The 20,525-nt window shown below is 55.2% G+C and overlaps 1 protein-coding gene across 1 annotated transcript; it reads left to right on the top strand.

Annotated features, from left to right (window-relative positions):
* Nucleotides 1–367: 367 nt before the first annotated feature.
* Nucleotides 368–20,525, top strand: SMIM44 (small integral membrane protein 44). Its single transcript, XM_055815510.1, has 3 exons — nt 368–837; nt 948–2,008; nt 11,963–20,525. The coding sequence occupies exons 2-3, from the start codon at nt 1,618–1,620 to the stop codon at nt 12,136–12,138; spliced, it is 567 nt and encodes a 188-aa protein (XP_055671485.1). The 5' UTR covers nt 368–837; nt 948–1,617; the 3' UTR covers nt 12,139–20,525.

The raw sequence follows: 20,525 nt of genomic DNA, 5'->3' as shown, positions 1-20,525 counted from the left end.
TAACCAGGGAGGGAGATGGCAGGGGAGCTCAGCCCCAAATCCTCCAGGCTTTCTGCAAATCAGGCATCTCACTGATGCCAAAACTTCACTGGGTGGAGGCTGGGAGGGGGACCAGGGCTGTGGGGAGTATCGCTCCCCTGGGATGCCAGCAATGGGATTGATGATGTCTGCCCTCCTCCCAGCAGCGCCCACGATTTGATTTCTCTCTGCCAGGAGCGAAGCTCCCAGACAAAGGCTGTGCTCAGCACTCACAGGCAGGCTGGGGTTGGGGGTCACCTGCGAGGGGACACCAGACCCATCCCCAGCGCTGCCTGAGCCCAGGCTGCCACAGGGACACGCCAACTGTGCCCCCGTGCACACGCATGTACACACGCACACCCACGGGCACGCTTCCCCCACGCTGCTCCCCACCTTCCCCTCCAGCCCTCCAGAAAAATCCAGCGGCCGGATCAAGACACGTCTTCTGGCATGGAAAGGATTAACTCCCCGGGGAGCCGCGGCGGAGGCTGAGCCTACGCTCCCACCACGCACTGGCATTGCCGGCTGCACGGCGTGCTCCCGAGTTGTGGAGCCAACCTCTTGGTGGCTCATCCCCCTCGCTGCGGGCAGCCGGGGCGGCTGGGAAGAGCGAGCAGGACTGGAGGGTGAAGGGGCAGGAGGGGAAGAGGACGAGGAGGAGTGTGCACGGACGCACGCATCCGCGCACAGCCCGCAGACGGCAGGCAGCGGCACAGCATCGGCTGCTGTTTGCGGGGAGGTCCGTCGGGAGCCGAGCGCCGAATAAAACAAGCCGGAGCATCAGGCGAGCAGATCTGTTCGCTTGCAAAAGTCCTTAAGGTAAAACCCGAGAGCAGCTGCTCCTCAGCTGGGCTGCCCTTCAGAGAAACCGGGCACCGGGCTCGCTGCTGTCGTGGTCATTATCTCTGACTATGATTTTGTTTTTAAAGGAATCGATTGGGAGATGCCGGCAAAAGAAGTTCCTGAAAGCCAGGCTGGCGCGGCCGGGAACTGTGTGCCGCCGGCTCTGTCACACGCCGGGAGCAGCTGAACTTTGTGGGTTTTAAATACACGTTTCTCCTCTGCGGACGCTTCGGGCATCATTACGGGGAGGGTCACAGCACGGCACAGCACCGCACCACACACCTGGCACCTGCTGTCACCCAGACAGAGCCTGGGCGACGGCAAAAGGGGGATTTCTGTCTCTCCAAGGACCATCACCTGTGAAAACAAGCTGGAGAAGGGCAATTTATCTTTGTTTTCCAGATGACTGAAAATACCTACAAGATCTCATGTCTCTGGTTTTCATCAGTGAGTAGCATCAGGGAGAGACGTCTGCGGAACAAAAATGATATCAGTCAAAATCATTCCAGCACGTACTTTTTCCCAAGGAACTTCATGCCCATAGGGGTTTGCTGCAGGCATTTCCAGAAGTGATGACCGACCTACCACAAATGCATCCCTACCAGATCCTGTAAGAATTTGCAAATGAGAAACCTACCCCAGCAAGACCTTCTCTGCCTGGCTCGCAGTACATGGTTTGGTGTAAGCACAACAATTCTCACCTCTTTCTCTCCCTTTTAAGTCTCTTGGGCTTGAAGACCATTCCTCATTGCAATTATGATTATTTGCAACATCAGTGCCATCAAAGATTGGAGCACTTTCCTCTCCCAGATCCTCCCCAGCGTTAACAAGACTCTGAACTTGGTACAGCAAGTGGAAGCCACCACCAGCTCGGTGGTAAGTGTCCTCCAGGACCCTGAGCAGGACAGCTACCTGTCCAACAGCCAGTCCATGAACTCCAGCAACTTCACGGCTGGCCTGGACCACTTGTTCCAGTACTCATACTCGGACAGTGACCAGCTTTACAAGGAGTACAAACCGCCTCCTCGAGATGCCATTCCTCTGCCCAAGGCTGTCCTCTACCTTCTCATGGCAGCCCTGGTGGTGGTGGCAGTGGCATACGCCATCGTCGGGCATCTCATCAAGGACCTCATTCATGACTTTATAGGTGAGTGCAGACATCGTGCGTTGTGTGCATGCCATCAAAAAGACCCTGGTACAAAGCCTGGGGATGCTGGCTGGCATCTCTCCTTTGATTGGGGTGGGGTTTAGACCAAGCCTTGACCCTTTCACATTTACAGGAGTGTTAGTTTATCTGATGTGCTGGGTTCTCCAAACTGAGCTGCACGTTGATCGGCTTCCCAGAGAAAATCCCTGCGTTTAGCTCCTTTCCTAAAGAAATGAGGCTTGTGCGTGCGTATGTGTGTGCATAAATGTGTATGTGTGTAAGTCCGTGCTGCTGAACAATTGTAAAATCCGTTGGCCAGTTTCAACTGAGCTTGGATTACAGGCCTCCAAAATGAAAAGTTTCATGGCAACAGATACCTGAGCACAGGTAAACAAGCCACTAGTGCATTGTGAAAGAAAAGCTGCCATATGAGCTTAATCCCTTATCAGACATCAGTGAATCCACAGACTCCTAGGAAACACCGCTCAGCAGTCTGGCTCCCTTGCCCAGCACCTAGCATAACCACTACAGCCTCTGCAACGAATCCATACAATGATAGCCCAGAGTGCATTTTTATGAGGCTTGGCTTCCTGGCTCTTTCGTTTCATCCTGTTGTTGATGAACAAGGTCCCTTGTTGTCGATGAACAAGGTCCCTTGTTGTCGGGGACAAGAACACAAACACTGCTGGCTGCAGCCACCACGGGCAGGCAGAGGGGCAGGCAGAGGTGCAGGGAGAGGTGCCTGGCTGCTTACGACAAGCCCTCGGTGACACTTGCTGTTTATCCCATAATTTGTAAGGCAGGTAGGTGATGCCGGGGATTGCAGATGTGCCCAATTCCCTTCTGAATCCCCAGTACTTTTAGCTCCCACAACCCGACAGCCAGCTTGCCATGTCCTTCTGGGGGACAGGGCCCTGCTGCAGGGAGCTGGTGGCAGTTTTCCAGCTCAGACGGGTGGCCAGGAGGCATCCACAGAAGGATTTAAGCTTCTGAGTCCTGCAGATGTGCATACCCACCCTGAAAGCTCTGGGGAGCAATGTCCTCTGCAGGGGAGTGGGGTTGAACTCCCTTAGCTCTGAGCCTGCCCCCCAGCCAGGGGTGAAGCCCTGCAGGCTCCAACTATGCAACATGAGGGAGATCACACTTTCTGGAGCAAAATCCACGTGTTCATTCACGACTCCCCTTTATTTCCCTGCTTCTGGGATGGGGGAGATATACACACCAGCCGAAACTCTGACCAGTGCCTGCAGGGCAGGCAGCACCTGTGCCTTGCTGGTGGGAGGGCAAGCCAAGCCCCTTGGGCAGGGGCTCACGACTGGGCAGGGGCTGGTAGATCTGGGATGTGAGTATTTGGGGAGGAGGTATCTGGGACAGGAAAGGTCAAACCTCCCGGCAGGGAGCAGGGCTTGGGGTCTCACATGGGGCTCAGCCAGGAAAACAGTAGGGAGCTGCTGCTGAGGCGAGCTTCTTCATCCCAGCTGGAAGGGAGCGGATACTGTCTTAAAGTGTTAAATATAACACTTAATCAGCAGCTTGCTCATCTGATTTAGTGTTGCCTTCCCAACAAAAGCGGGGACAGCACCTAAAAATATGCACACTCCTGCCCTGAGATGCTGAAAGGACCAGGGCCAGGTCCTGTTCGAACTGTCCCTGAGGTGGTGCCAGTGCAGTCACAGCGCGCCCACAGAGCAGAGACCCCTGCCCCGACTGCTGGGGTCCCTGATGCAGAAGACCATGGATGTGGATGCTTGAAACCAGCCCTTGGGTGGGTACTGCAAAGCAGAGCCAAAATCTACACAAAAGTTTTGTCCCCCTGGGCAGGGAGAGAGACTGAAGTGTCCCTGCCATGCTATTTCCAGCTCAGCACCAATATTCCCTGGTGACCTTGGGCACCTTTTGCTTTTGCCTCTGTGTGGGATGAGGCCAGCGGGGTGCCGCTTCCCTCGCAAAGCCCTTTGCAAAGGGACTTCCACAGCCTTTAACAGCACCGGGGCTGTCCCAGGGCTGGACAGGCACAGGGACAGCCTGGGGGTCTGCCTGCTTTCTGCCACTTTGTGACAAGCCCTTTCCCAGCTGAATGCCCTCGCTGAGGGCTGAGGACCTTCCCTACCTGGGGTAGAGGGGAGATGTTAGTTAGGATCAGGAATCCAGATGTGACCTTCTGCCCCATCCAGACAGAGAGGAGAAGGCATTTCCCAAACTCCAGCAGCACCCCTCAGTGCTGAAGGCTGCCTCCAGGTCGTCCTATTTAGCACTCCGGGCCCATCTTCACACCATTTATACACTTAAAATGAGCCAATCCTCGGAGGAGAGCGGACGAGACCGTGTTTGTTAACACTGCCGAGCAGCAGCCTTTAAAGAGAAGGTTTCATGTGAATGAGTTTGCATAAAATGACTTCAGGGACAGGACAGAGGGACCAAGGGATAGTAAATAAGAAACCGGTCTATTAGCTGCCTTAACACAATGCCTGGATTTACATACTCGGCAGCAGCTCCAACCTCTGCTATCAGCGTTTCTGTGCTAATCATATTTAGAAGGATACAGAGAGAGATGGAAATAAGATGCCAAAGGGCTGGAGCCTGTTTCAGGGAGATTAAAGTGTGAATAGTTAATCGCTACTTTAAACACTCTCTCAGAGACATCAGGGATGGGTTTGACTCCTCAATAACAGCTTGTAGGACACGGCCGGGGGAGTCAAAGCATCACCCAGCTGCGTGCACTCATGAGGACCATAAGAAGGCGGCACTGGGCCTTGTTCGGGATGGTGGAGGGGCTCCCGGGATACTGCTGAGCTCTTCCCCAGCAAAATCTGAACAGGTATTTGAGGCATCGACACCTCTCTCACAGACGCTTCTTAAAATTCAATTAGAGCTTTTCCAGGCATCCTCAGGGTGAGATGAATGCTGCTGTGATGCCCAGCAGGGTGGGGAGGAGGGCAAAACAGGAGGCTGTATCAGAGGAGAGGGGAAGGTGTGCTGTCAGAGAGGAGGAAGGCAGAGTTCCCCTTCAGCCGGGGTGGGGATTCTGTCTGTCCTCATCCCCAGAACACCTGAATATGGATAAAAGGGCTGTGAAAGAGCCCCTTTTCAGCTCTTGCTGGAGGGACCTGACCAAGGAGAACCCAAAATACCTTAATATCTCTCCGATCCTTCCTCACTTGCTCCGAGCTGACAAAGTCTCATGTTTGTGACTTTCCCAAAACTCACCAGACGTCTCTGGCTGGGGTGCAAATGCCAGCCCCCCAAGGCAGGAGGAACGCTCCTGTGTGAGCGCAGCTCAGACCTGGCTATCACTTAAGTCAAATTGGGTTGAAACATTTGGAAAGCGGCTTAACTCGGGAGCGCTGGGTTGCTGCCAGAGACGGCGCTGCGGTGAAGTGCCGGCCCCAACATAGCAAGCGCCTAATTACTGCAATCCTTGGGAATCAGCCTGCCCTCCCTCCTCTGTCCCCAGCAGTTCACTGAATATTGCCCTTATTTAAACACAAAAAAGGGAGAAAAAAGGGAGGGGAAAAAAAAGTTTGACTGCAAACAAAGCTGTTGCCATGGAGACTGTGCCCTGTGGTCCCCAGGAAAGCATCTTGCTGCCTGCACGGGAACCACACAGGAAGGGTCTGTTGGCCTGCATGGGAGCTGATGCTTTGCGGGTAGACCTTTGCTAGTGTCACCCAGTTCAGCTGAGGATTCAGCTGATTCTCCAGAGGAGACCCTGAGGAAGCTTCTCCTTCAAGAATGGGCCCAAGGCAGACATTCAGCTGGGGTAAGGCAGGGCAGGCTCACTGATGTTGACGGGACTGTGCTGGCTGATGGCTTTGGGACTGCTTAAAACCCCAAGCCATTCTTGGAGTGGGGTCTTTTTTTTCTTTGCCCTTTTGACCCACCAGCTATATTTTTATTTTTCAGCCTTATCTCCACCTGCCACATTTCAGGTTTCTTTAGGAAATGGTCTCCTTGAACAAAGAAACTGTGCGTGAGTGTAGCGTTGCTGAAAATAGCTGCTGGGTGATCCTGCAGGGACTCGGGATCTGCTTTTAATTGCTCCACACAGAACTGCAGGGCTCTTAGGATAATTCAGTGGCAGGGATTGCAGATAGGGTCTCAAGCCCATCAGACAGGACTTAGTTTTCTTTTCAGGCTCTGTTTCGGGGATGATTCATTTGCATCCCAAAGCTGTGGGAAAAGAAGAGATTGTGTCAGGTCCCTTCTATTCCCGCATCTCGATGCTAACCCACCTCTGACACTAACCCACTGCCTCAGTTTCTCTTTTTGTAAATGGGGGTGCATAGGAGGTTCCTTAGCTGCTGTTCAGGGGTGCTGATGTCTAGCAGTGGCTGCTGTAAGGTGGTTTTCACCACCTTAATTCCCACTCCCAGCTACTGTAATAATGGACAGATGCCCCATCCCCACATCCACCCTGGCACCACCGTGGCTGCGGGCTGCGGCTGTCAGCCAGACAAGCAGCCACAGTGGTCTGGCCCTGCGAAAAGCAGGCAGAGGTGGCCCCACTCCAGGACACCTACTTTCACAACCAAACCTTTGAAGCACAAAACCCGAGCAGCAGGATGGCTCCCAGCATGCACTGCCGGGGATTGACCAAGGCTGGCCTCAGGGATGCGCCATCCCATTCCTGCCATTGTGTGGTCCAGCGATGGGCTGCATCACGTCCCTGTGGCGAGGACTGTGCCTTTCTACTCCTCTGCAAGTGCTCGTCTTTCTTGAGCCGAGACCAAGCACAGCTTTTCACCCTCTGGCCATCTTCATTCTTCCTTCGTGGCAAACATCTAAGCTGGAGGATGCACAGAGCAATTAATGACGCCCAGGAGCATCCCTGCCTCCCATGTGCCACACCTGAGCCATTGCCTCTCCGAGATCCACTCTCTGGAGCAGCAATGCTGCCCGGCAGACAGGACTGGGATCAAATGCAGGCTTGGTCCCAGGTTATACCAGTGCAGAGAAGCTATTTTTAAGATAATATTGTAATTAATTGAATGCCTTTTCCTCGTCACCCCCTTTTCCCACCAGATTCTTCATGCCGGCGACAGCTCACCAGAGGGACAGTGTCATTACCTGTCCATCAGCAATGCAGTGTGCTTGTGTTGCTCGGGGTGCAGGACAGTTTTGACTTGACCAGCACAGCTAGCCTGAGAAATTTCTGCAAAACAGAGAAGGAAGAACAGACTCCAACAGCACGTTAATTTAGAAAGACATGAATCTGGGGTGAAAGGGGGGCTTCTTGCTAACAAATCACTACTGCCAGAGGCAGAGATTTTCCAGCAGAACAAACCTGGGAGATATCTGCTGATTTTGCTAATGAATAAGCAGAGTCTGTCCTGCAAATGAGACAGATACGATGTCCAGCTGAGACTGCTGCATTGTGTCAAACACATGAGGGATACCCTTGAACTCATGTCTGTAGGGAATGCTTTGGCCAGAGCTGGTGCTTCTGCTCCTGCCGCTGGGAAAAGGGCTTTTTTAGTAGCTGTTTTCACACCAGCCCCATTTAAAGCAAGTAAAACTAGAGCACGAGTTTGATTGTTCATCTAACATGTTTTCCCTTCCATCGCTTGTTTCCATCACTGCAGGGAGTGTGAATGTCTCGCTCACTGGGTTGCATTTAAATTTCAGCCTCTTCTCCCACCTCCCTCTGCTCTTCCGTTAGGAACATCTCTTTTCCAGGGGCTGAAGTGCCTCATGGACATCCCACCCTGCCACCAATGAATGCAGGGGACCTGGCCACCCCACTGGGATGGGACTTGGTGTAGAGCATCCCTGTGCACACAGGCAGCAGCATGGCTGCTCCCCTCTGCCTGCACTCTAAGGGATTTCTGAGCAAGGACCATCACTCACGCTGCTGGTACAAGGAGCATGTTGTGAAATTTGGGCAGCCCCAAACAGTGTTTTCCTGCCCCCCAAAACACAGCGCATCCCAGGGATACTGTTGGAGGCTCAGGCAGAGCCAGGGAGGTGCAGAGACACTTTGCACCACATCACTCCACTGTTTAGGGAGAGATGCTGTTCTGCAGCTCCCGATTTACCCAGTCTACCCTATCTCCTCTCCCCAGCTGCTTTGGATCAATCGCTCTGTATCGATCTCACCCCATCTCAGCACTTTCCACCTCGACTTTCGCCCTGCAAGACCTCAGCAGGCTCGCTGAGCCTCGGCAGCACCTGGCGAGCAGGGAGAGGCATCTCTGGGTTAGATGCTGCTCCCCTAGCCTGGCTGAGAACGTCACTTTGTCCCTCTCTTTTTTCTGAAGCAGTCACATCCATTCCTGTGTGCGTGCCCTGATTTTGCAGCATGTGTCACAAGCTCCTTCTAGGGGCTGGGGAGGTGCAGGCAATGCTTTTTCTTACCTCCAAAGTGTGAATGTTGTGGGTCCAGGGGTGCCACGGCCCCAGGAGCACACCATGGGACCCTTGCTTGCCCCAGCTCAGCCCTTGGGTGTCCCAGGTCCATCAGGTGCCCTGGTTCAGTCTGGCTTTGCTTGCCTTCTTGCTCAAGCATGTGTGAACCCAAATGTGGACTTTTCTCCAAAAGAGGATTTAATTTTCCTCTTGGTGGCAACCGTGCCCATTTTCTGTTGCTCATGCAGACCCCCTGCCAGATCTAACGGATTGAGAGAGAAATACCTGTTGTGATGCTACGGACTTCAGCTACCTTCAGCCAGTCACCAGTGGTCCTCGACTCCCGGCCCCTCACCATCCTCCATTACCTGATTACATCTCCCATAGGGTTCATTATCCAAGGTTTCTAACACGTACTTGTGCATGACGTGAAGCTGTGCATCCCATCCCCTGCAAAAGTCCTTCCACATCAGAGCAAGGATTAATCCCATTGTGGCCAAAGGTGTGGAAGTCTCCTCTCTCCTCCCACTCATCCCTCCCCAGACATCCCATGGGGGACCCCAGGGGACCCTGGTTTCTCACTCACAGCCTGAGAGAAGCCAGAGGGAGAAGCTGGGGAGGAGTGTGCACAGCTGGGACAGAGCCGGCCGGCAGTGGCTGACAGGGGAGACAAGGGTGCTGACATTTTTATGGTTGTTTCTCCAGGGTCCTGCTGGCAGGAGATCCTCTGCCAGCTCCACGGGGCCTCACTCCCCTCTTCTGCACATGGCAACATGCTGAAGTTACAGGCCATAAATGGCCACAAATAATGTGTAATTGTGTAATTACTTCACTCCTTACTTACACAGTCAAATCATAAAGGCATCGCAGTAAATACCCTCTAATGACAGCCTAATTACATCTTCCTGCAGATTACTGGGTAATTAGATCCAGCAGGCTCCAGAAATAATTCCCAGGGAAGGAGCAGTTTGGATTAGCGCGTACAATCCAGCCCACTCTTACCCGGGAATTAGACTGCGGCAGCCTCACACAAGCCGCCTTCCCCGGGCACCCTGGCCTGCCACGTCCCCTCTGGAGATGATGCACCGTGACTCTTTTCCCATGGAAGTGACTTGTGCTGAGCCCCCCAGTGCTCTCCCAAAACACCCATCCTCAGCCTTTCTGCCTCTACTGTGGTGTCCCAGTGCTGTGCCCAGTTTTTGCTTCCTCTGCTGCCTGCAAATGTCCCCAAGGGTTCATCACTTGGCCACCAAGTGCCACTTCTTGCTCACAGGCATGCAAAGCTGTGCTTTTTGCTTCCCATTGCATGCAGCAACCCTCACCTGATGCCTCACGGGATACGTGGGGACCCGTCACCTCTTTTTCTACATATTATTCCCCTTCTTCCGTGCTGGACCAGCCCCTGCTCCCACTGGAGTTTTACAGCTGACGTCAAGGAAAGCAAGCTGGGACCTTTAATAGTATTTGTAGGAGGCAATCTTGTTATTGCCTTCCGGATCCTCCTCACGCCAAGCAGCTGTGTGGGGGCTGGTGTGAGCCTGGGAGGTCTTGGGAGCAGGAGGTGGAGGTCTGGCTGACACGGACCCAGTCTGGGCTGCAGGGCCAGGCCGGGATGCAGCTGGTGGACTGTTTGGCTTTGGTCTAAATCCAGTAAATCAAAGCAAAATAGATGCTATAAAGGAAAAAAAAAAAGACCTAAATGAGCCTTCCGGGCTTGGCTGATTTCCTCTGGGAAGGGTCGTGATGGGGAGCCCAGGCTCTGATGGGGGCTGTGGACCTTGCAAGTGAAAGCTAAATGCCCAGGTTAGGACTCGGGGCAGACTCAGGGCTCCCCAGAAGCCTTTGGACCACATCTTTGCTGAGTTCCCCAATCACTTTTGCTGGTAGATGTGCGGGCTGTGGTGGTTCTTCTCCTGCCCTTCCCGTCACACAACCAGCAGACACCAATGGCCATGGTGATGGAGGTGAACAAAAAAGGAAAGACAAGAAAAAACAGTTGTTCTCTGGACAGGTTGCCTGTGCCCAGTGTGGTGGGAACTCTCTCCTCCTTGGAGCCTGCACCCACGTTCAGGCAGCCCACACTGGCAGTGGGGCACAACCCCCTCCACCCCCTGCCCAGCCCCCATGGCAGGGGTGAACACCCATCCTGGCTCCACAGCACGAGCATCACCCCAAAAGCCATGCCCCATGCGCTTAGGGATGGTGTGGCCAAATGGCTAAAGTCTGGAGAAGAAAGTCAAATATTGCATTGCAAAAATGATAAAATTTGGCTTTCAAAAAAGCCCCAAGATTCAACCTATAGTGCACACACCAAGCACAAGGGGGACCACAGGTCATTCCCATCTCTCTTCTCGTGCCTGCAGCAATGTCTGGACACCACTGGTGACCCAGTAAATTAGATTTTCCTCTCCCTTCACACCTGGAATCCCACCCTCACATTTGTCATCATTCAGCCTTGGTTTTGCTGCAAAGCTTTTATCCACAGCTTGTGAAAAGGCAACATCTCTCTGTGATTGCATTTATCTGGTCCTGCTCCGCCAGGCAGCCTGCATCCTCCAGCAAAGAGCTGCAACTGAAATGCCCCATGATGACAGAAAGTACCCCATGCCACAAAGGAGATAAATGTTATTTCTTGAGAGCTATCTGTTGGTGAGTAAGTGTAACCCCTCAGAAAACTAAACCAGGCAGGTCCTTTTGTCTGCCTCCTGATAGCCATCTCGGCTTTATTTTGGGAGCAGGGCTAAAGTGAAGGGGTCCTGGTGCTCCACTGCCCACAACCACCAGGTCCTGCCTGGCCCCAGGGGCTCCTCTGCCCTCGCCTGGGTTTCCCCAGCTTTGGTTTCCTCATTGCTGGTGCCTCCCCGTGAAGGCTGGGCATAGCCTCTCACCACCCAAACAGCCAAATTAAAAAAAAAACCAAACAGGTATTTGGGAAGCAGCACCACCTTCCTCCACTGAGCCACAGCCCCTTGTGCTGCAGGGGGTGTCTTGGTCCCATCACTACCCAGCAGTGACCACTGTATTTTGGAGCAGGGTCGGTTGCCCCCAGGGTTGTGAGAGTGGCTGGATCAGTTCAGAGCCATGTCCTGGTGCTCCAGTGGCTTGCCAGAAGCATGGCCCCGAAGCAGCTCAAGGGGGGTTTGAAGCCCCGGTGTGGCTGTGATACACTCCCATAGCAGATAAGCTATGTCCCCAGTTATGTCCAGTACCATTTGGATGCCACACGGTTATTTGTCCCCTCTGTTTCTGACTGCAAAAACCCACTGTAGGGGAGTACATTGCCGGAGATCCCAGGTGCACACTTTGCTTCAGAAATACTTCATTTTCATTTTTGGGATTAGCACAGTGATTTCATTTGCCTGTACTGGGAGGGCTTCCAGAAACCAGCAGCCTGAAAGCCAGCACAGTGCAGGGAAGAGCAGAGACCCTGGTACCAGGGGAACAGAGGGGGCTGAAGAGGCAGGGGTGGGCAAGGGACCCTCCTGGCAGGGGTGAACTCCCAGAGCGAGGGGTAGGATGTAGCAAGGGACAGCAATTTCCCAACCAGCTTTGACAATGGGAACAGCTAGAGGTAAACAGGGGCTTGTTTTATGCTTTTCCTTCCTCCAGACTGGATCTTCGGCCCCAGCCCAGATGACAACAGCAACAAGAGCGACATCAACTGCATCAGCAACAGCGTCAATGAGATGAATGAGATGCCTGAGGCACCGCAGCACCAGGACCACCAGCCCCAGGATGTGGTCATTTCCATCAGCGAGACCTGTCACTTGCCACAGCAGACATGACGAGCTCGGTGGCTGGGCCAGGAGTGATGGAGCAGTGGGATGGAGCAGCAGGATGAAGTGGAGGGATGGAGCAGGGGGACAGTGCAGCAGCCACCTTGCAGGACCGGGCAGCAAGAGGATGGGCAGAGCTGGCACCACAGAGCAAAGCCCTTCTCGCCCCAGTTTTGCCAATCTCTAAGGACCTTGCCAGGGCAGGCAGTATTGCCCCTTCTCCCAGGCTCACCCATCCTGCCCTGACCATCTGTCTGTGGGTTTGTGACCTTCCTTTCTTCCCTGTGAATAGCAAAAAAAAAAAAAAAGCAAATGCAAAATACACCCACCAAACAAAGCTTGCAAGAGAAATGAGCCAGAGAGGAGCTGGGCAGTCCTTTGGCATGCAGCTGTCCTGCGGCATGGGGATGGGGTGGTGAAAAGGGCGAAGGAGACAAGGACGCTGCATGAGAAATGGGGGTGTCTGTGTTTCTGGGGACAGACCCAGGAATCAGCAGGGACTGGGGCTTCAGCGTGAGCCAGGGGCTGCAGGAAGGCACTGAAATGTCGGTAGGAGCCAGATCCAGCTCAGTATGTTGATGACCTGTCTGGGCATAACCCCTTAGTTATGCAGCCCCAGCTCACAGCCCACTTCAGCAGGTGCATCCCATGGCTGTAGGACAGTGGGGGGACAGCTTCACCTCACCCAGAGAGCCTTCCTCTCCCATGCCCAGGCCCAGGCCGAGGCCGCCCCCACCACCAGCTCTGGTTGAGCCCAGCATCCCCTGACCAGGAGCAACCCTGCTGGGACATGGCACATCCCCGTTCTTCGAGGAAAGTTGCTGGAGGGGAGGGCAGGGACCCACCTGCAGGAAACCCCAACTCTTCATGGGGGAAAATAGCTGCTATATGGCTGCATCCCTCACACTCATCCCAGTGTGGCCATCTCCCTCACCATCTCCAAAGCAGCTGCCACCACGAGGGATGCTGGCTTTGCACTGGGGTCAGCTGCATGTGCATGCATTGATGGAGGGGGGAGACCTCCCTTGTCCCCCTGAGTACCTAACTCTTCCCTGCCAGGGCACTGCCACCCACAACTGCCCTTCCTTCTCTCTTCTGCCACTTCTCTCTGCTCAAAGGCATCCTTTCCCATTGCTAACTCCAGGCAGATATCCGCTCCCTCCTTTTTAAGGGGCTCATGGGAAGCAGCAGCTTCCCAAGGTGGGGGCCGAGCTCCCAAACCAAGTGGGAAAAGGGGCATCCTGATGGTTTCATTGGTATTTTAAGGCCAGCTCTCGCCCTGCTTGGGATTTTAAACCAGAATCCATCATTTCTCTGTACGGCAGAGCTGGGGCAATGGGACCAAGCTAATTCCTTGGACCCAGTGTCTGTTTCTTATGAAGATCTCTTTGACCTCCACATCTTCCCTGAACTTAAAAAAACAGACTATACGGATGGCCCAGAGACCTAATCCCAGGGAAAGGCAAACGGTCAGGACTTCTGCCTCTGCATTCAGGGAGACAGTCCCTGCCTTTCCCAGCCTGAGGTACCCAGCAGACCCCTAACAGCAGGGGCCAGAACATAATTTTCCCCTTCTGAAAGCAGTAAGGGAAAATGGATGTGGTTTCAACCTCCTGCCCTGATGGCTTTTAATGAGAGCCATTACCAGCAGTCCCAGGCTGGAGCTTTGTCAGCTTTGCAGCAAGCAAAGGCTGTAGGATAGAACTGCAAACCTCCCCCCAGTAATTAACCATTTCCAATCAGCCAACCATCGCTGCCACCATCATTTTCCTCCCATTTTTTTGGCCCTGGGTTTGTAATGTGGCTGCTCTGGCAGCTGCCAGCCAGCTCCTACGCTGGGGCTGTTGAGGGGAGCTGGGCAGCAACACTGCAACAGCTTGGGAGGGTGCTGGGGGGTGATCCCAGGTCTGTCAGCCCCTAGGAGTGGGGCTGCAGCACCAGAGCTGGCTGTGAGCAGGGGAAACTGTGAAGGTCCTCATTCCTGAGGGACAGGAGGTTGTACAGAGCTGGGGGGCACAGCTGGTTTCCTTGCTCCCCTGCCCTTTCAGCATCTAGAGACTGGACATTAGGACACCCAGGTGCTCCCAGCCACTGCTGGGGGGGGATGCTGAGACCGTGTGTCTGGCACTGGCACTGCTCTCAAAGGGACCAGTCCCTGCCACGGGGACATGTCACTCACCAGGCACAACTTGTCCCCCCATGGCTGTAAGCAACAGCCACAGCTCATCTGCATCAAAGACTTGTCACACACCAGCTGCTGGAAATAAGGTGGAGGTTTCCCTGAGGATGGAGGCAGCCACCACTCTCCAGCCAGGTTCTTACTCCCTTCCTGAGACATCTTGGGTCCCACACGATGCGGTTTGATCCCGAGGAGATGCTCCTGCAACACGCAGCAGCTTGCACCCAGGGCCAGCGTGGCTGTCAGCCACCCTAGGCCACCGTCCTCCGAGCAGGAGAAGGAAGGAGCCAAGCTCCCTCCTGTGGCCACCTGCACCGGGGTCCACCAGGCTGCTCAGGAGCTGGTGAGACATTGCCCTTGGCCCACTCTGCTCCTCGGCCTCCTGGAGCCAGGACCCCTCCTTTGAAGCCCCTCCTTTGCAGGGGTCCTGGTGCTGTGTCCATCCCCCAGACCGGCCGAGCCCCTGGGTAACGTTATGGCAGTGTTTGTGGCGAGGGGAACCACTGACCGTCTCCCTGAGCCACAGCGTCACGCCTGGTCGAGGCCAGGAGCCAGGCTGGCACTGGAGCTGTGCAGAACCCCGTGGCTGTAGCTTCTTTCTCTGCTGGTCCCACTGGAACTTGCCACATGCCAGGGGAAAACCTCAGAGGACAGCAGTTTGCCACACCACCTTCCTTTGCATCCCCCCATCCCTGCATCATTGCCACCACCTGGCACCTGCCTTCCCCTGAATTTGTCCCCAAACATGTCCCCAGGCACTGTACTGGTGCTGAGCTCTGAGGATGCTTGTGAGCCTGTCAGAGAATCCCAAGAAGCCGTGGAGCCATTTCACCTCCAGACACTGGCGGCAGAGCATGGCTTTTGGCTGAAAGCAGCCCCTGTCCCTCCAAAAAATCAGTGGCTTTCAGTCCAGCCACCCATCCCTGCAGCTGGATGCATTTTAGAGATCTCCAGCACCCTCAGAGAACCTCTGAAGCAGGGTGGCAGGGCAGGACCAGGTGGACAAGCGAGGTTGCCAGGCTGGGGAAGGCAGAGCTGTTTGGGGGCTGGTGCAGCAGCCTCATCTGCTCTTCTCACCCACCAGGTCCCCCTCTCCAGGCTGGGCTATTCCCCCTCTGTCCTTTCCTTGTCCCCCATGTCCTCCGAACAGGGGACGAGGGTCTGGCCATCCAACATCAGGGGTCCAGGGAGAAGGTCTGTGGGAAGAGGTGCTGGGGGCTGCTTCACCCAGGGGAGGTTTTGGGGGTGCCGAGGGGTAAGGGGCTGATGAGGGTGCTGTGCTGCTCCGACTGCCACAGTCCCTGCACCTCTTCAGTGCAGGAGGTTGCTCTTTAAGGCCCTCTTTCCTCCGCTAAGCGCCTTAGGGAGCAGGGACAAGAGATGCTGGTGCTTTTTATAGCAGCCATAATCCCTGCTGGTCACACCACCTGTGCCCTCCTGCCCTGAGGCCCAGGGCTGAGTCTCCAAAATGGGGGCTGCTGCCCAGAATCTGCCTCAAACACCTCTGATTCCCAGCATTGCCTCTCTCCCAGGGCACAGATCCCGGCTGGGGCTGGTTCTGGACTCAAAACCCCTTTGCAGAAGGCATTGAAGTGTTGGACCCCCCTCGCAGTCACAGCAATCTGATGAGGAGGGACAGACAGACACATGTACGGAGACGCATGGATGAGCATGAGAGCAGCTGCCGGGCCTCCCTGCTCTGCTCCGAGACTTGTGAAGCTGGAACCAACCCCATGGCACAGCCATGAGAAAGCCTGCGGCAGCAGAGGAGCTAGGGGAGGCGGGGGGGTCTTTCCTTTCTAATCCCCTCTCCTTTAACAAGAGGGAAACTGAGGCAGGGAGGGAGCAGGGAAGGGGCAGAGTGCTCCTGGCCCGGCAGCACAGAGCAGAGCCCTTTGCAGGGCAGCTGATGAGCTTTAGAGGCTGGCAAAGCCTCACACTTGCCTGTAACCCCCAAGACACGAACTTCAGCATCTTCTCAGGGTCATTTTGGCGCTGTGGCTGGCTTCCCTGACCCAGGCTGCACCGGCAAATCCATGCATGGCATGCGGGCCACCCAGGCTTCATCCCTGCAGCTGAAGGGGACTGGGGAAAAGAGATGTGAAATGGGACAGCGGGAGGTTTGGTGGGTCAGGAGCGGGTGCCTGGGAGAGGCATATTTCACCTCCTGTCCCTATCCTGTCCACCCAGCTGCAGTCCCAGTCATGCCCCACCAGGACCACAGCTGTCCAGGGAGGACAGCAAGCGCTGCAGCTGCTTCGCTGCCATTCAGGGACATCCCTCTCTGGTCCTGCTCCCCATCCTTCCCCACTGGTGTTGGACTACCCCAGTGTCCCCCTGAGAGGTGGCTGTGCAGCATGGGGACATCAGCCCTGGCCAGGCAGCACCCCTGCCTTCCCCTGCCAGCACGGCTGCCCTCCCGGCTGCTGCACAATTTCTCTTTTAAGCAGCTCAGCTTTTACTTCTCTCCAGCCAACAGTCCCCCCTGACCCCACAACTCCACATCATGCCAGGGGGAACCAAACGCATCTTTTAACCTTTTACTCCTTCTGTTTTACTGCCCATGACAGATGCAATTTTCTCCAGCCCCTGGATCCAGAGGGTCTCACAGGAGAGGGCAGCATGGGGAATCCTGCCTGAAACCATCCAGAACCTGCCGGCATCGCTTTCCCCTGCTGCAGCTCTGGCCCCTGTCTCCCACAGCATCTTTGCAACACATTTGCTGCAATTTTCCCTTTAAAGACCCCACGAGGAAAAAAAAAAAACACCTAGGGGGGGGGTCTTCTAGGTCAGGCTAAGCTAAGACGGTAAAAGAAGATTAATTTCTCAGAAAAGCCATTCAGATTTTTTCCTCCCCAGCAGTGACCAAAGCAGGGCTGGCAGGAGCGCACACATCTGTGGACATGCAGCTCTTGGTGTCACCCCTGGGGTGGCACTGAGCGGGATGTCCCCAGGTCCCAGCCTTGTGTAGGAGGTGGGGAGGTACTCACCAAGTGATGGGTCACACGAGTGGGAAGAAGGTGGCACATCAGGGACCCTGATGGGCCAGGGTGGGTGCCCACCACCTGGGGAGGAGGGAGAGCTGTGCCACCTCCACAGCACCCTGGCTGGTCTGGAAGGGGGACACAGGCAGGGAACCAAGCACGGAGCTTGTCCTCGTCACCCACTCACGCGCATACGCCCACGAGGCCCTGAGCAGTCACGCTTGTTTTTCTGCTCCCAAGGAGAGCTGGGAAGCTCGAAAACGGGAGGATTAGTCTCCAAAGCAAAGGCCTGGCCAGCTGCCAGCCAGGGCAGGGAACAGCCCAGGAATGCTTTTCCCAAAGGCTCAGCTTGCTCCTGGCTCGTGCTCCAGCTCTGTCCCTGTGTTCACCAGCCTCCCAGTCCCACAGCCACTGTCACCAAGAGCAGACTCAGGGGGGATCTCAGGGGGTCCCACAGATGGGGAGGAGGCAGGACATTGCTACCATGAGACTCCTGCTCAGTGCCTAAGCCACCCTGGGCAATCGGAGCATCCCCTGCCTGGTGTGTCTTCTCCAGTGTGTAGTAGAGGTTGAGCACACGCTGCAAGCACACCCTTCCTTAGAAGATGGGCACTGAGGGACACCTCTGCCTTCTCCTCAGCTGCTATTTGTACAAAACCTGGAGGAAACTGGTCACCCTGGGGCAGTGGGAAGGAAAAGCTTGAAACTCCAGACACAGGAACCCTCCACTGGGCTGGTTTAACCCCAGTACTGGGGGCTGCTAGGCAGGGCATGGGGAGTGGGTTGGGTGAGAGGGCCTGGCCAGAGGAGAGCTGGATGATGGGGCCAACCTGGGTGTCAATGTCCCCCAGGACCAGGACTGGATGCAGTCCTGAATTGGAGGTGGGTTTGGTGTCATGGGGCTTTCCCTGGGGATGGATGGGATCACCACTCTGCCCCAACTGGCACCATCATTTCAGCCTTGCCCAGGAGACCATCCCCACTGCCAAAAGAGGGCAGGCAGACCCCATTTGTTGGCCTCTCCTGCCCCACACTGTCTGCAATGGGTCAGGCTGTGCAAGTCCCAGGCTCTGCTTGCAGCACTGCTCCCCAGTAAGGGTTACAGCAAACCGTGGGGTGCATGGGCTCACCTTTCCCCAGGGGCTGGGGTGAGGTGGCCTGGGGGACAACCTCCCACTGCCACTGCTGTCTGGGTCACTTCATTGCACTGCTCTGGCTGGAAAATTTCTCTCGAGGGGATTGATTTTCAGGCAGGTCACCCTTCAAAGCAGCCTGTGCTCAGCTCGGGGGAACCAGTGGGCGGGATGCCGTCAGCCCTGGGTTACACTGGCTTTATCTGGACCTTTTCTTACCTTTTCCATCTCAGCAGCGGGTGCCAGAGGCAGGGCTGTGGTGGAGAGGTCTGAGACAAGCCTTGAGACAAGCCTGTGCACAGCCCAAAGGGCACATTTTAGAGCAGCCCCAAGCAGCATTAATGGACAGTTTTCTTCCCAGCATCTGATCCCTGCGCAGTGCACAGGGAAGGGTACAAAGGACAACAGGGAGCATCCCCACCCCAGCCCCGAGGAGGGTGGGGGTGCCAGGATCCAGCCTCACAGGCTGTGCTTGCACCCACACATCCCCTGCATCCGCTTCCCTGGTCACCCCACAGCCATGCACCCCACGCCAGCAAGCCCATGGCACTGTGTGTGGCAACAGGGCCACCAGACCAAAGGCCACGGTCGTTGGCAGAGGGGCTGGATGCCACATCCCCTCCGACCATGGGGACCAGGTTCTCCCCACCCCAGGAAAAAGTTATTTTCATGCTGCCTCCCCGCAAGAACTAACATAAATTGCTTAAATGGCTGCAACGCTCCAGGAACAGGCTCTTTCAGAGCCAAGCTGCATTCAGGGAGGGGAAAGCCCAAGGGACTTTTTAATAACTAGCAAGGGGAGCTATTGAAGTGTTTTACTGCCTCGTTAAGGCAGTCTAATCTCTGTGTATATCTTAAAAAAAAAAAAAAAATGCTTGCTGGTGTTTTTATTGTAACAGAGGTGGGTGTTTTCTGGCACCAGCTGGGATCCTGCTTGCTTTATCTGCTTGTTTTCTTACCTGATACCAGCGCGGAGCAGCCCAAGAACAGCCCAAGGGCATCAGCAGGTAGGGCCTGGAAGCTCCTCCCTGGGCAGCGGCCAGGAGAGGCTGCTGGTCTGTGCTGTGGGCTGCTTCCCATCCATGCGTGCTCTGCACCCCGCTGCTGCACCCACCTTTCAGCAAGACGGAGGTCCCTGGGTTTTCCCCAGGGTGGGCTGGGCTCTGCATAAGCCTGGGCAAAGCCCTGCGGTGGGTGACTCCTCGTCCAGGCAGCCCAGAGACAGGACAGGGGATGGCAGGAAAACCTCATCCACGCCCTGCAGATGGGATTTGGGGGATACACAGATTTCGGGGCTATGGGGAACTTAGGCTCCTGTAAGCTAAGCCAAAGAGTCCATGCCCAGGGGAGCCCCAGCAAGGACTCATCTGCAGCGATACAGAGCTGTCTGACCACTGGGGTCTAAGTTTGGACGGGGAATGGGCTGGGCATTTTGTTTCTAAGTTTTCCTTCATATTATTTTATTTTTTTACCTCAGCCCAGCAGAAAATGGGGAAATCCTGCGGAGTCCTGCTGGCGGCAGCATCCACCTCTCCATCTGCAAAAGCTCACAGTTTCAAAGCCAGGAGCTAGAGGGGACGCTGAGGCTGGGATGGTAGGGCTGGATAATCCACTTTCGTTTGCTTTGGAAAGACTGATGTTTGCATGAGCACCGGCTCCAGTGGTTTTAAGGGACCCACCCAGGAGCAAATCCCAACAGCCTGAAACGAGAGCTGTGGCTGCTGGGCTGGAATTAAGTCTGTCCTACACCCAGACCCCCCCTGCACATCCCGGTGGAGGAGGCCACAGGAGCCAAGGCTGCAGCTGCAGAACAAGGGAAGCAAACAGAGACAGGGCTAACAGGGCTGGCAAACACCTGGAAAGATCTTCCTTGGAAATCTGGGACAGGAAGGATAAAGTTGCTGTAGCTGGAGACATAGTTCAGCCGAGCTCAATATGCCCCATTGCCCAGAGAGCCAGTCACATCAGACTCCTCGCTCCTGGCAGACACACTCTGGTACCCAGCTGCTTCGGGAAGCGTGACTTTATGTGTCACCACCCTGATGTGAGAAGGGACAGATCCCTGGACATGTGGTCTGTGCCTGTTTTGGGACCGGGGCT

This window comes from Falco peregrinus, chromosome 10 (genome assembly GCF_023634155.1).
Source record: "Falco peregrinus isolate bFalPer1 chromosome 10, bFalPer1.pri, whole genome shotgun sequence".
In the NCBI taxonomy this organism is placed as follows: domain Eukaryota; kingdom Metazoa; phylum Chordata; class Aves; order Falconiformes; family Falconidae; genus Falco; species Falco peregrinus.
The sequence above is the reverse complement of the archived record's forward strand: the minus strand, read 5'-3'. Positions and strand labels throughout refer to the sequence as shown.

Coding starts and splice junctions, on each gene's coding strand:
- SMIM44 (XM_055815510.1), top strand. CDS start 1,618: ATGATTATTTGCAACATCAGTGCCATCAAAGATTGGAGCACTTTCCTC. Junction 2,009..11,962: donor CCTCATTCATGACTTTATAG/GTGAGTGCAGAC, acceptor TCCTTCCTCCAG/ACTGGATCTTCGGCCCCAGC.